Genomic DNA, 12,925 nt, shown 5'->3' with positions numbered 1-12,925 from the left:
TTGTGATATGATATTAGTAGGATTGGTCCCTAGTGGAATATTTTAAATTTTTACTTTAATTCAATGACTGTTTAAATGCATGCATGACCTTATATTATTCAAAACTGGTCTCTTTGATCATATTGTATTCAATCTTTGATTGCATAGTTGTGCAACTACTTTGAATTTTCTGCAGGTATGACTCGTAGACCCAATACTCGTGGTCGTAGGTGTCTATCAACACCTAATGACCAATCTGGCTCTTCATAAATGAATCCAAGTGCACAAGTTGGTAGCAATCATAGTGCGTCGATAACAAATACTGGATCATCATCTCAGGAAGGTGTTCAAACTAACTCAACCAGTCCAAATGAGGTACATGCAAATGCTCAGGATGGGCCACAAGTTGCAGCTTCATCCTCAACTCAAAGAAAGCCTAAAAATGCTAGTTGGAATGTGAATGTCATAGGTATGTCACTTTTTTTTTATACAACTTCAGTTTTTTATTGATCTTATACTTCCATTGCAATCTCATATTCGGTCACATGTCGTGTTAGATCCCGATGGTCATATTATTCCATCAAAGTTAAGAGCAGCTGATGTCTTGTCTACAAAAACTCCCAATAGGATACTAACCCAGTGGAATTCACGTAGCCAACCAGTAGGAGAGTCTGGTGGCTTATTGGGTCAAGCTTTGGGGCTTCTGGCGAGCAATTTTTCCCATTTTCCAATAGTGTATGAGAACTGGAAAATAGTACCTGATCATTACAAGGATAGTGTTTATGCCACCATCAAGGTACTAATTTTAATTAATCGAATGCATTTGATGTATTATGGTTTGAAGTTCTAACATATTTCATTATGTTTTGTTGAAGGAAAAATTCGTGGTAAATGAGGATGATCATAGAAAATTTATCTTAACTAGTTTGGGGAAGAAATGGAGAGACAACAAATCTGAACTGTTCCTTGAGAAGTATGATTGGGGAGTTTCTATGGCACAAAATATTCAGAATCCCCCAGTAGGGATTGAGCCAGATCATTGGATACTTTTTGTGCAGCACAAGCTAAGTGATAAACAAAGGGTAAGAAGAATCCATTAATTTTTTTAACTTATTCTTTCTTATTTTATGATTGGTTGATCATTGTATTTGTTAATAATGTAGGAAATATCTGAAAAAAATGCAGCAAATCGAGCTAAACAAGTGATCCCTCATACACTGGGATCAAAGTCACTAGCAAGAAAGAAAGATGAGCTGGTATGAAATTCTGATCCTTACTCAATTTGTTGGTATTTGAAATTTTCAGAAGCATGAATTAAATGTATGGTTATTGTTTATATGGTGCAAAAACTTAGGAGTTGCAAGATGGACGACCATATAGTAGAGCAGACATGTATCTTGTTTCTCATCAAAAGAATGATGGAACTTATGTTAATGATGAGACTAGACTCAAATGTGTACGTATAGTTTATTATTAGTCATTTCGAATTGTCATTGGAAACTTAATCACTATGGCTGATTGGTACACTTCATATGTGTTTGTTCAACATTATATGCAGGACCAATTGCGTACCGCAATTGAAAATTGTTCTTCTGAGAATGAAGCCTTTGTTGATACTTTTGGGAATGAACGTCCTGGATATGTACGTGGCATGGGACTTGGAGTAACTCCAAGTCAGCTCACTATATCTAGCTTCAACAGGTCAACCCTTCAAAATGATGGTTTGATTGAAAAAATGCAATCTGAAATTGAATCTCTAAAGGAAAAAGCTGCTGAAGTTGATGCTTTAAAAGCACAAGTTGCTGAGATGGATGTTTTGAAGGAACAACTTGCTTTCCTTATGCAAGTTCATAAAAAAAATGGGGTAAAGAATTTTATACTAAATTTGCTAAACATTTTTATTTTTATGTCATATGTGTATAAACTTGCTTAGGAAATAAATCTGAAGTGGTCACTATGTCTCTGCTGAGCAATATAATAGTACTTAGTTTCTTAATTGCACATGCATCATATATGCACATAGTTACTGAAATAGAATATGTGGTCTTTGCATCCCTACTTGAACATATGAGCTATGAAGGTGGTGGATATATTTTGGCAAAAGTTTTTCTGGACATGCAGTTTTTGTAAATGATTATTTGATTGATCTTGTTTAGGTATCAATGAACAGACCCTTCAAGTCTGATAAATATGTTCTATTCTATTGAAATCCTTTAGTCTTTGTCTATGAATTCTCCTCAATCCTCACCACTTTCAGAATATGTAGGCTTTATTTTAAGTGGCTTTAACGCCATAGAACATGATTTTAATGAGGTACAAGGCATAAAACTTAAACACAAAAACTAGTATAGCTTTCACTTACCTTATAATTTCTTTTTAATTTCAGGTTGTTAACTTGGAATCACCGAGAGAAACGAGGTCGTCTTCCTCCTCTAGTCATGTTTGAAGATCAAGGAACATCATCACAAAAGACTATTTAGATTTAGAAATTTTCATGTTATGAACTTCGTAGACCATGTGTGGAAAATACCATTGTGTTTATTTCCTTTTAGTGGAACATGTTATGTGCACTTTGTGGAACATAACTTATATTTTGGATTTGTGTTAAGCACTCTTAGCTTCATTGTGAAAAATATTTGGTGGTTGAATGGATTTTCTTTGCCACAACATTTTCCCTTTGTTAATTAATTTAATATGCAACGAAAATTATAAAGCAGGTTAAAAAAAAAACAGGAAAAAAAAAGGAAAAATAACGTTAATTTTCTGGAGTTTTACCGGCGGTTACAACTGTCGCTAGGTCTACAAAGAATAGGTAACTTGTTTTATGTTACCGGCGGTTGGGACCGCCGCAACATCCAAGTTTACATCTGTTGAAGGAAGGTACTTGGCGGCGGTTACAAGCGCCCCTAAATATTCAAGTTCTTTTGCGGCGGTTCAAACCGCCGTTAATCCTACCAGTTAATAGCATTAAACCAGTTCTTTTGGCGACGGTTATAACCGCCGCAAACTATTTAACGACAGATTGCGTGGCGGTTGACCCAACCGCCGGTAAATATGTCCGCGACGATCAACTTGCCGGCGGATGGCCAACCGCCGGGAGTTATTTTTAGCGGCGGTTTGAACCGCCGTCGGTCCTACTTTTAACCGCTGCCAAAACCCTGTTTTCTTGTAGTGTCAGTTTGGGACATGGCCGAAAGGATGTATTGCGTCTTTCATAACCTTAATCCCAAAGGTTAAATCTCCTCAAGACCTAGGCGAATTCAGGCCTATATCTCTCCTTGGTTGTATGTTCAAGATTATTGCTATGTTATTGGCAAGATGCTTGAAAGAAGAATTACCAAAGGTAATTGATCGTGATCAATCAACATTCTTGGGTTGGACATCTTTGTAGTAGCAAATGAGGTGATGCATGAGGCAAAGAGAAAAAAGAAGCCCACCCTTGTGTTTAAGGTAGAGACTTTGAGAAAGCTTATGATTCAATTGATTGAGGTTTTCTTGAGTATATGATGTTGAGAATGAACTTATGTGAAAAGTAGATTCAATGGGCGATGAGGTGTTTAAAGTCTGCTACAATGTTAGTGTCAGTAAATGGGAGCCCAAGTGAGGATTTCATTCCGGATAAGGGAATTAGGCAAGGTGATCCTCTTGCGCATTTCTTCTTCTTGATTATAGCATAGAAGGCTGTTAGCATCAATAAATTCTCAGGAGCCAAGGTAGGTGTTAATCAAGAAGTGGAGGTCTCAACTCCACAAGGTCTTAACCAATCATACCCTTGCAAGCACTTGCTTTCCAATTATAAATAGGCTTTGATTGCTCATAATAAACCTCACAATTCAATGAAGAGCTAGATATAAGTTATGTATTTCGATCTAAATATTCGAAGTAGACAAAGTCACCCTTAGTCTTTACGCTGGATGACTTGCCGAGTTCAATAGAGAGCTTGAGGATTTTTGTAAAGAAAAAGGAAAAGAAGAGTGCAATCACCTGCTTGGGATGGACGTCTCATGAATGTCACCCTCGATCTTCATACTAGTGCTGATTTCTCTTAAGATGTTCCACACTAAAAGTTTAGAAATTGAGGTGAACTTTGTCTTTTTTGTTTTGTTTTGTTTCTGGTCATGTAACTCACTTTTTTATTAGGTTTGATTGATGAGGAAAACAATTTTATGTGACCGAGAGATGTCTCCAATGACTCTAAAACATCCTAAGAATTTCTACCACTGCCTAGCATCTTTGATTTATATATGTTAATTTCATTGTTGTCTATATATTCTATTCGTTTTGTTTTTCATCTTTTGAAATCAGTGTTTGCTTAATAATCTAATTTCCTGTGTCAGCAAAGATTTATTTTCCTATTTTTCACCCAATGTGTTCAAGTCCTACTTAGATGTTAAACACAGAAGTTTAAAAAATTATTCACATAGTCCATCCAAAAATAGAGTTTATTTCTTTATTATAATTAAATATAAATTAATTATGAAGTCTTTTTTTAAGATTAAAATTAATTATGAAGTTAGACATTTGGTACATGTTAATATTTTAAAATCACTTAATGATATCTTATAAAATAAAGACTTAAATATGTCTCAGGTTCCTGACATTGTAAGAGGAATTAAATTAGGTCCCTGAAAAAAGTAGCAAAGAAGAAGATGAAGGAGGAAGAGGAAGAAGAAGAAGTGGAAGAGGGGGACTAAAATATGATTTAAAAAAATTTCACGGACTAAAACTGATATGAAAAAAATACACGTGGCCACTCTCAGCTGACTAGACTCGCCACTGGACGGTTGACTGGTCAAAACTGATGACATGTAGGCAAACAAACTTAATTTGATTAAAAAAACTTTTACAAGGATGGCATTTCAAAGAAACTTTTTTCAGCGACCCAATTTGATTCCTCTTATCATGTCTGGGACCTCAAGCGTATTGTTTTTCGGTACATAGGAAAAATTCAAAAACTCAAGCATATTTAAGCCTAAAATAAAATTTTAATTTATAATCCTCTTCAATTTTTCAGTTTTTTTAGAAATGATCCATTAATCATATTTTGTATTTTTTTTTTTTGAAAGAATTAATCATCTTTTGTATATTTGAGGATTAACATCTACTTCTTTTACCCCATATCTTATAATGGAGAATTTCCTCTTGATGAAATTGTTTCTTGTCTGAAACTCACGTCCTCTCCTCAATCCTCCTCCCATTTCCTCAACCTTCAACTTTCTATGCAAACCTCATTCCCATAACCCCTTTTTCCATTCATTCTTCCCACAACTCCCATTAAATCTGTAAATTCTCCTCTCCATTTTCCCCCCACTTTCTTATTTTCTCCCTTCCTTCCCTACCATCATTACTTTTTCACCTTCTCTTTTTTCATGCAATTGGTTTACCTGCTCTCGCTCCACATCTTTTCCATACATTAATCTGTAAGCATTTTTCCCTTTTATTTATTATTTATTATTATTATTTTCACAAAATCGTTTAGCATTTTTTACCGTAAAAACCTGACGGTAAAAAACCTGGGTTCTGAATTTTTAACGTGGAACCTTGTAAAATTAGGCTATTGCTTTTGGTTATCCCTTGAATTTGATGCTTTCTTTGTTGGTGTTAATTGGGAGACAACAATGTTATTAATTCACATGGTGTCTAAATTTCTTGCAGTTCCTGGATTAGAGTGATGACAACCTTGATCCATGTTCTCATTATAGAGTGTGAAAAATGTGATTCATTGTTGCATGAACTAGTTTTTGACCTCTAGAGTAATATGGAAAAGGAAGAGCTAGACGAGACTAATGGGGCAAGTCCTCCATATGTTGGAAAGCCAAAAGGAGATGGTTTTCTTGTTCAAGATGAAGATTTGGAAAAGCAATCAAAGGGGGTGGAGGGTTTGAAGGATGACGCTAAGCTTCTCGATGAGGAAGATGATGTGTTGGAAAACAAGATAAGTTCTCATGCTGTTGAAAAGGTAGAAGTAGATTCTTCAAATATTCAGAATGAAGATCACAACATATCAAGGGAGGTGGAAATTGAAAATATTGGTCATGGTGGCCTTGAGTTTGACAATGAACAAGATGATGTGTTAGACAAAGTAAGTTCTCCTGCTGTTGAAAAGATGGAAGGAGATGCTTTTACGATTCAATATGAAGATCATGACAATGAATCAAATGCTATGGAAATTCAACATGTTGGTCATGATGGCCCTGAGTTTGACAAAGAGCTAGATGATATATCAGACAAGATGGATGAGGTCAAGTTTGACAATGAACAAGATTATGTGTCAGACAAAGTGAAGTCTCATGCTGTTGAAAAGCTGGAAGGAGATGCTTTTACCATTCAAAATGAAGATCATAACAAGGAATCAAAGGATATGGAAATTCAACATGTTGGTCATGATGGTTCTGAGTTTGACAAAGAGGCAGATGATATATCAGACAAGATGGATAAGGTGAAGTTTGACAATGAACAAGAAGATGTGTCATACAAAGTGACTTCTCATGCTGTTGAAAAGCTGGAAGGAGAAGCTTTTACCATTCAAAATGAAGATCATGACATGGAATTGAAGGATATTGAAATTCAACATGTTGGTCATGATGGTTCTGAGTTTGACAAAGAGCCAGATGATATATCAGGCAAGATGGATAAGGTGAAGTTTAGCAATGAACAAGATGGTGTGTCAGACAAAGTGACTTCTCATGCTGTTGAAAAGCTGGAAGGAGAAGCTTTTACCATTCAAAATGAAGATCATGACATGGAATTGAAGGATATTGAAATTCAACATGTGGGTCATGATGGTTCTGAGTTTGACAAAGAGCCAGATGATATATCAGACAAGATGGATGAGGTGAAGTTTGGCAATGAACAAGATGATGTGTCAGACAAAGTGAATTCTCATGCTGTTGAAAAGATGGAAGGAGATGCTTTTGCCATTCAAAATGAAGATCATAACAAGGAATCAAAGGATATGGAAATTCAACATGTTGGTTATGATGGCTCTGAGTTTGACAAAGAGCTAGATGATATATCAGACAAGATGGATGAGATGAAAGATGTAAAGTTGAGTACGCGCGAGGAGATGATAGACAATATGATTGGAGAATCTGAGTTCGCTCAGAGGGTAGATGAGAGTATGGATTTGCAGCGTGGACCTCAGGAAGAAAACTTGGAGGCTAGTAGTAGTATTGTTCCTGGTGAATCATTTCATGAGGTACTTGAGAGTATTTCCTTGAACTCTGAAATTCAAGCCAATGATGACAGAAAAGAGTATTCTGGTGCTAACATTGACAACAATGGAGATTTTGAGTCTAAAAGTCAAGAGGTGCATTTAGATAATAATTTCACACATAATGACATGGGTGAAGAGAATGATAACACTTCTAATGAGGATAGAAATTCAGAACTTGTATTTGATGGAAAAGAGGTTCTTGGTGTGGAAGCTAGTCAAGGGACACTTGCAGATGTTTTGTATGCTGAACCAGAGACTCCACGTGTGGTTGAGCGAGCTGTAGCTCTTACAAACTTTGTTAGGGTGAAAAGTGTGGCAGTAGTCTCCACTATGCTCCGTCGAATTTCTGGAAAAATAGGTGAAGATTCTGTGTGTAATTATGATGATGTAGGTAAGGATGTTTCAAATTTACACAGTGAGAGTGAACCCAAGGATGTTTCTAAAAAGGAAGTGGAGAAAGCAACTTTGAACCCCCTAAATCAGAGGGAGGATCCAATAAATGAAGGTCCACCAAAACCTATAGCCATGAAAGGACGTATTATATTGTACACAAGACTAGGGTGCCAAGAATCTAAAAAGGTTAGACAATTTTTGTATATGAAAAGACTTAGATATGTTGAAATCAACATTGATGTATACCCTGGTAGAAAGACAGAGTTGGAGAACATGTCTGGATCTACTTCTGTTCCTAAGGTTTTTTTCAATGAGATACTTATTGGAGGCTTAACTGAGCTAAAAACCTTAAATGAATCTGGCAAGCTTGATGAGAAGATTGACTTTCTAATTACTGAACCACCATCATTTGAAGGGCCATTTCCACCCCTTTCTGGAGAGGATGATATGTCCAGTAGTGGGGCACTTGATGAAATGGCTCTAATTGCGCGGAAAATGAAAGAATCTATTGTTGTGAAGGACAGATTTAGCAAAATGCGAAGATTCACTAACTGTTTTCTTGGCTCTGAAGCTGTGGATTTCTTATCAGAAGATCAATATTTAGAAAGGAAAGAGGTAATCTTGATTTTGAGTTTCAAGCATTGTCTAGTGAACTGCTTTCTAGTTTGAATTAGCTAGAAACCAAGCTTTACCCATGTTCATGAACTTTGCTCATATTTTACATTAGTAAGTGTTCCTTTGTACCGAGTTGTGACTCGAAAGGAAGACAGATTTTTAATGTAAAAACCAAGATGACATATGATTTGGATCTATGCTGTGGTGATATTGTTTTGTTGTGAAAAGCTAAAAATTATCTGAAGCACCTAATCTATGTAGCCCACCACATTCATCTGCAGTCATATTTACTAAAAGTTGAACAAAGTTGAGTGTCTTGATACATCTGAAAACAAATGATTATTAAATAATAAATTGACAGAATTTCTTCATAAAAGTTAATTCCACTGTCATGCCTACAATATGCAAACAAGAATCGTAAGATCAGTATATCATTCATGTCAATCCAATGGAAATACTTCACTTCAACTACTTTTGACATGTATCACATTTAAAAGCAATTTTCTGGTACTACTCTGTGATTTTGAAATTGGTCTTGCTGCATTCGCAATGATACATTCAAGAGTATCATCCACTAAAGTTTGAACTAAAACTTAATATAGTTTCTAGCTTCATAATGTAATTTCTTTCTTCCAAATTCTTGTCCTCATGATATAGGCTGTCGAGTTTGGACGAAAGCTTGCTAGCAAACTCTTCTTTCAGCATGTTCTTGAGTGAGTCCAAGTACTCTATATGGTGTTTGCACTTCCTAGTGTTTTAATTATGTTACTAAGTTGACAATCCTTCTTTTCAATGGTTTTGCTTTGGTTCAGTGAGAATCTATTTGAGGATGGTAATCACTTGTATCGGTTTTTGGATGACGACCCAATTGTAGCATCTCAGTGTCACAACATCCCAAGGGGGATAATTACTGTGAAACCTAAACCTATAACTGAAATTGCATCAAGGCTGAGATTTTTGTCATATGCAATGTTTGAAGCCTATGCCTCTGAAGACGGACGACATGTCGATTATAGAAGTATGCACGGCAGTGAGGAGTTTGCAAGGTTTCTTTTAACATTGAATGTCTTTTGCTTACTCTAAAACTCCTAAGCTCCATCTAGTGAGACATTCTATTTAATTTTTCCTAGCACTTTTTACTATTACTTACACAACTACTATTTCAGGTATCTAAGAGTGGTAGAAGAGCTACAAAGAGTGGAAATATTGAATATGTCTAGAGAAGAGAGGCTTGCTTTCTTTATTAATCTTTATAATATGATGACTATTCATGCAATCTTAATATGGGGTCATCCAGCTGGAGCACTTGAAAGGAGGAAATTGTTTGGAGACTTCAAATATGTTATTAGTGGGTGCACCTACTCACTTTCAGCTATTCAAAATGGCATTTTGAGGGGCAACCAACGACCACCGTATAGCCTCATGAAGCCATTTGGTGCAAAAGATAAACGTGCCAAAGTAAGTAATTCATATTCTTTATCCTTCAACCTTGGAAGATAGGTCATTGATGATTAAGCTCTTCTTAGTGATTTTTTTTTCTTCTTTGTATTGGTCAATTAACCAATGACCTTAATTGAGTGTATCATTAGTTTTTGCTAGGTCATTTATTTGTAGATATATGGGATACAAGAGAAGCTTTATCTTTCACCATGAAGTTATCTTAAACTGTTTTTTTTGGTCACTGCAAAGTTACTGCTTCACCTTTCACTCCCTTTTTTTGTTGTTGTTAGGTGGCCCTATCTTTCTGTGAGCCCCTTATTCATTTTGCTCTAGTATGCGGTACTCGATCTGGGCCTGCACTGCGATGTTATTCTCCTGGGGAAATAGACAAAGAACTAATGGATGCAGCCCGTAATGTCTTAAGAAGTGGAGGCCTTTTAATAGATTTTACAACAAAGGTTGCAAATGCCAGTAAGATCCTTAAATGGTAAGTTCTTGGAGGGACTTTGTATATGATTGATGTGTTTTTACCTTTGAACTAAATTTAAAAAATGAACTAGGTGAATAATTCATGTTCAGAGGAACTTTCTCTTACTAGTCCAATGTGGTTATAAAAAGACATATCTATGCCTCTAATGCCATAATCATGATTCATGAGGTATACCGTATACATCCTCACACCATAACAACTGGTATCACTGATGGATACGCGACCCTAATAGCCTTAATGAACCCGCTGAGGGGGAGCATTGTTAATAACTCACACTTGGTGGAAAAGATTGTTGAGAATTATTCATATGTTAATAAGAAATAAAATAAAGAAGTTCCACATTGAGTAAAAAGGAGAGTGATGAGTATCATGTAAGTGAAAAGACCGGTTTAACTACCGCCTTAAAGTTTTGAGTGAAAAATGTAATGTCCTTTACTAATGTGGTTCACTACTCCAATATGATTATAAAAGTATGTTCATGACCATGCCCCTCTCACCTCATAACTAAGAGGTATACCCCTCACAATATATCATGGTCATTAGATGAAGTAGTTGATAACTATAGGAGTGCATTTAATGTTTCTGTAAGATTGGATATTCTCACCACAAATTTTGTGTGAGGTGGGCAATGATATTTATAGTAAGAAAAGTACAAAATATGCTAAGGAATATTCTAAGGCATATTATAAAATATATCAAATAATAATAAAAGAATATCCAGAAGGATATTATGCCTATTTATCTTTAACACCCTCCTTCAAGCTGAGCGTTGAATTAAGACCAACTCGAAGCATGGATTTAAAAAGTTCAAACAATGGATGAGGCAACGCCTTAGTGAAAATATCTGCAAGCTGGAGAGAAGTAGGCACATGACGAACAACTAAGCGACCAGAAGCAACTAGCTCACGAACGAAGTGACAATCCAAGTCAATGTGTTTAGCATGCTTATGAGCAACATGATTTTGAACCATAAACAAAGCACTCTGATACTAGTTATTAATATGAGGGGGTATACCTGAGAGTGGCATGGTGATGAATATATTTTTTATAACTACATTTTATTAGGAGTTTACCAAATTAGTGAATGACACGACATCTTTCACCCGAAACCCTAAACAATAAGTGTATGAGTCCTTTCACTTATAAACTATTTATTAGTCTCCTCTTTTTCCAATGTGAGACTTTTTATTTTTATTTTTTTTTACTCCCACTTGAAGAATTTCCAACAACTCCCTCTTAAGTGTGAGTCATTAATTATGCTCCTCACAGCAGGGCGTTATCGGCTATTAGCGTCGTAACCATCGGCTTTGATACCATGTAAGATTAAATACTCTCACCACAAATTGTGTTGAGGTAGACAATATTATTCATAATAAGAAAATTACATAATATGCTAAAGAATATTTTGAGTCATATTACAAAATATATTAAATAATAAAAAAATATCTAATATGATATTATGCCTATTTATCTCTAGTAGTTTTATTGTGGTGATATTCTAATGTTTTTCCTTATTTACTCTCAGGTTTAGTGTAGATTTTGGCAAGAATGAGATAGAGGTAATGAAGCATGTCTCAATCTACTTAGATCCAGCTGACCTTGAATTATTGTTGGACTTGCTTGCCTCTTCTGAGTTAAAGGTGACATATCAGCCTTATGACTGGGGTTTGAACTGCTAGTGTGTTATGTCGAACTTTTATAAATATGGACACCTATATTCACACTAATTAATTCCAATTACACAAATTAGGATTTTGGTAACCAATACCAAATGTTAATATTTCTTACTTTAATTTTTCATACACCTCTATTGAAAGGTAAACGATGTGGGCAAACAGGTCACTTTTGATGGCCCATCAAATGTTCTCTGAACTTTTGTGTATAGTGACTTTACTGAGCAATGCATTTTTATACTGACTTTTCTTTTGTTGGTGTTGGTTGGGCTCCTTGGTAGAGCCTCTTTGGGCTTTGATCTATAAATCTTTGAACTATGGACAAAAAATGAAAAGTACTTACAAGTAAGCATTATGATATTCCATCTTCCTAAACGTTAAAGGACTCACATTATGAATATGAAAATCGAATGGGAAAAATATTTACAAAATCAGAAGTTTGTTGATAATTTGATAGCATGTTTGGATTACTTTTTCTTTGTTCAAATACAATTCTGTAATGCAAGAACTAGCTACTTATATATGCTTTTTTCTAGAATTAATTTTGCTTTCAGAATCAATTATCAAAGAATTTTTAAACATACACTAAAATCGTTTAGGAAATCAATTATGTCCCCTTGATGAAGGTGTGTGTTTGTAGAAGTATAATCGCTGAATTCAAATACTTCATGTGAAGTTTACCAAAATTAGAAAACTTTACGTGGTCATCTTCCATTTTTCATTAATAAAGCTAGATCCTGTCAATATCTTGAGACCTACTTAACAATAACAGGATCCAGCTCTGTGAAGAAGACAAAATTTATATTAATGGAAAGTTGTAACTTGTAAGCACCTTCCGTGGATTTATATCACATCTACCATAACCAATTTGATAATGCAAAATGTCTGTCCACATGGTTGATCGAAATTCCATCATAGCAAATGAGCTGATTGTGATGCATAAGACCACATACAATGGGTTGTTGAATATGAGTTTCAACGGTTGAATAGCTACAATGGAGGTGTTGAAATGCATGTTTAATATTTAACCAGTTGAATACTTTCAACATGCTCGAATGAATAATAAGTGAGTCAACTTAATACACTTGGCAAAATCTCATTAGTTGTTGTAATTTCCAG

General features: G+C 35.3%; 2 protein-coding genes across 2 annotated transcripts; both read left to right on the top strand.

The window, feature by feature from the left end:
* The first annotated feature begins 249 nt into the window (after positions 1–249).
* LOC130731013 (uncharacterized) lies at positions 250–2,425 on the top strand. The gene is made up of 8 exons (XM_057583194.1): positions 250–448; positions 537–775; positions 855–1,061; positions 1,143–1,235; positions 1,334–1,435; positions 1,538–1,825; positions 2,197–2,292; positions 2,366–2,425. The coding sequence occupies exons 1-8, from the start codon at positions 250–252 to the stop codon at positions 2,423–2,425; spliced, it is 1,284 nt and encodes a 427-aa protein (XP_057439177.1).
* A 2,694-nt stretch (positions 2,426–5,119) lies between these two features.
* Positions 5,120–12,139, top strand: LOC130734271 (uncharacterized). Its single transcript, XM_057586619.1, has 7 exons — positions 5,120–5,399; positions 5,635–8,203; positions 8,861–8,916; positions 9,016–9,249; positions 9,370–9,661; positions 9,934–10,130; positions 11,659–12,139. Exons 2-7 carry the CDS (start codon positions 5,738–5,740, stop codon positions 11,810–11,812), a joined length of 3,399 nt encoding a protein of 1,132 aa, XP_057442602.1. The 5' UTR covers positions 5,120–5,399; positions 5,635–5,737; the 3' UTR covers positions 11,813–12,139.
* Positions 12,140–12,925: the final 786 nt, after the last annotated feature.

This window comes from Lotus japonicus, chromosome 1 (genome assembly GCF_012489685.1).
Source record: "Lotus japonicus ecotype B-129 chromosome 1, LjGifu_v1.2".
Classification (NCBI taxonomy): domain Eukaryota; kingdom Viridiplantae; phylum Streptophyta; class Magnoliopsida; order Fabales; family Fabaceae; genus Lotus; species Lotus japonicus.
Note: the sequence above shows the minus strand (reverse complement) of the source record. Positions and strands in the feature narration are given on the sequence as shown.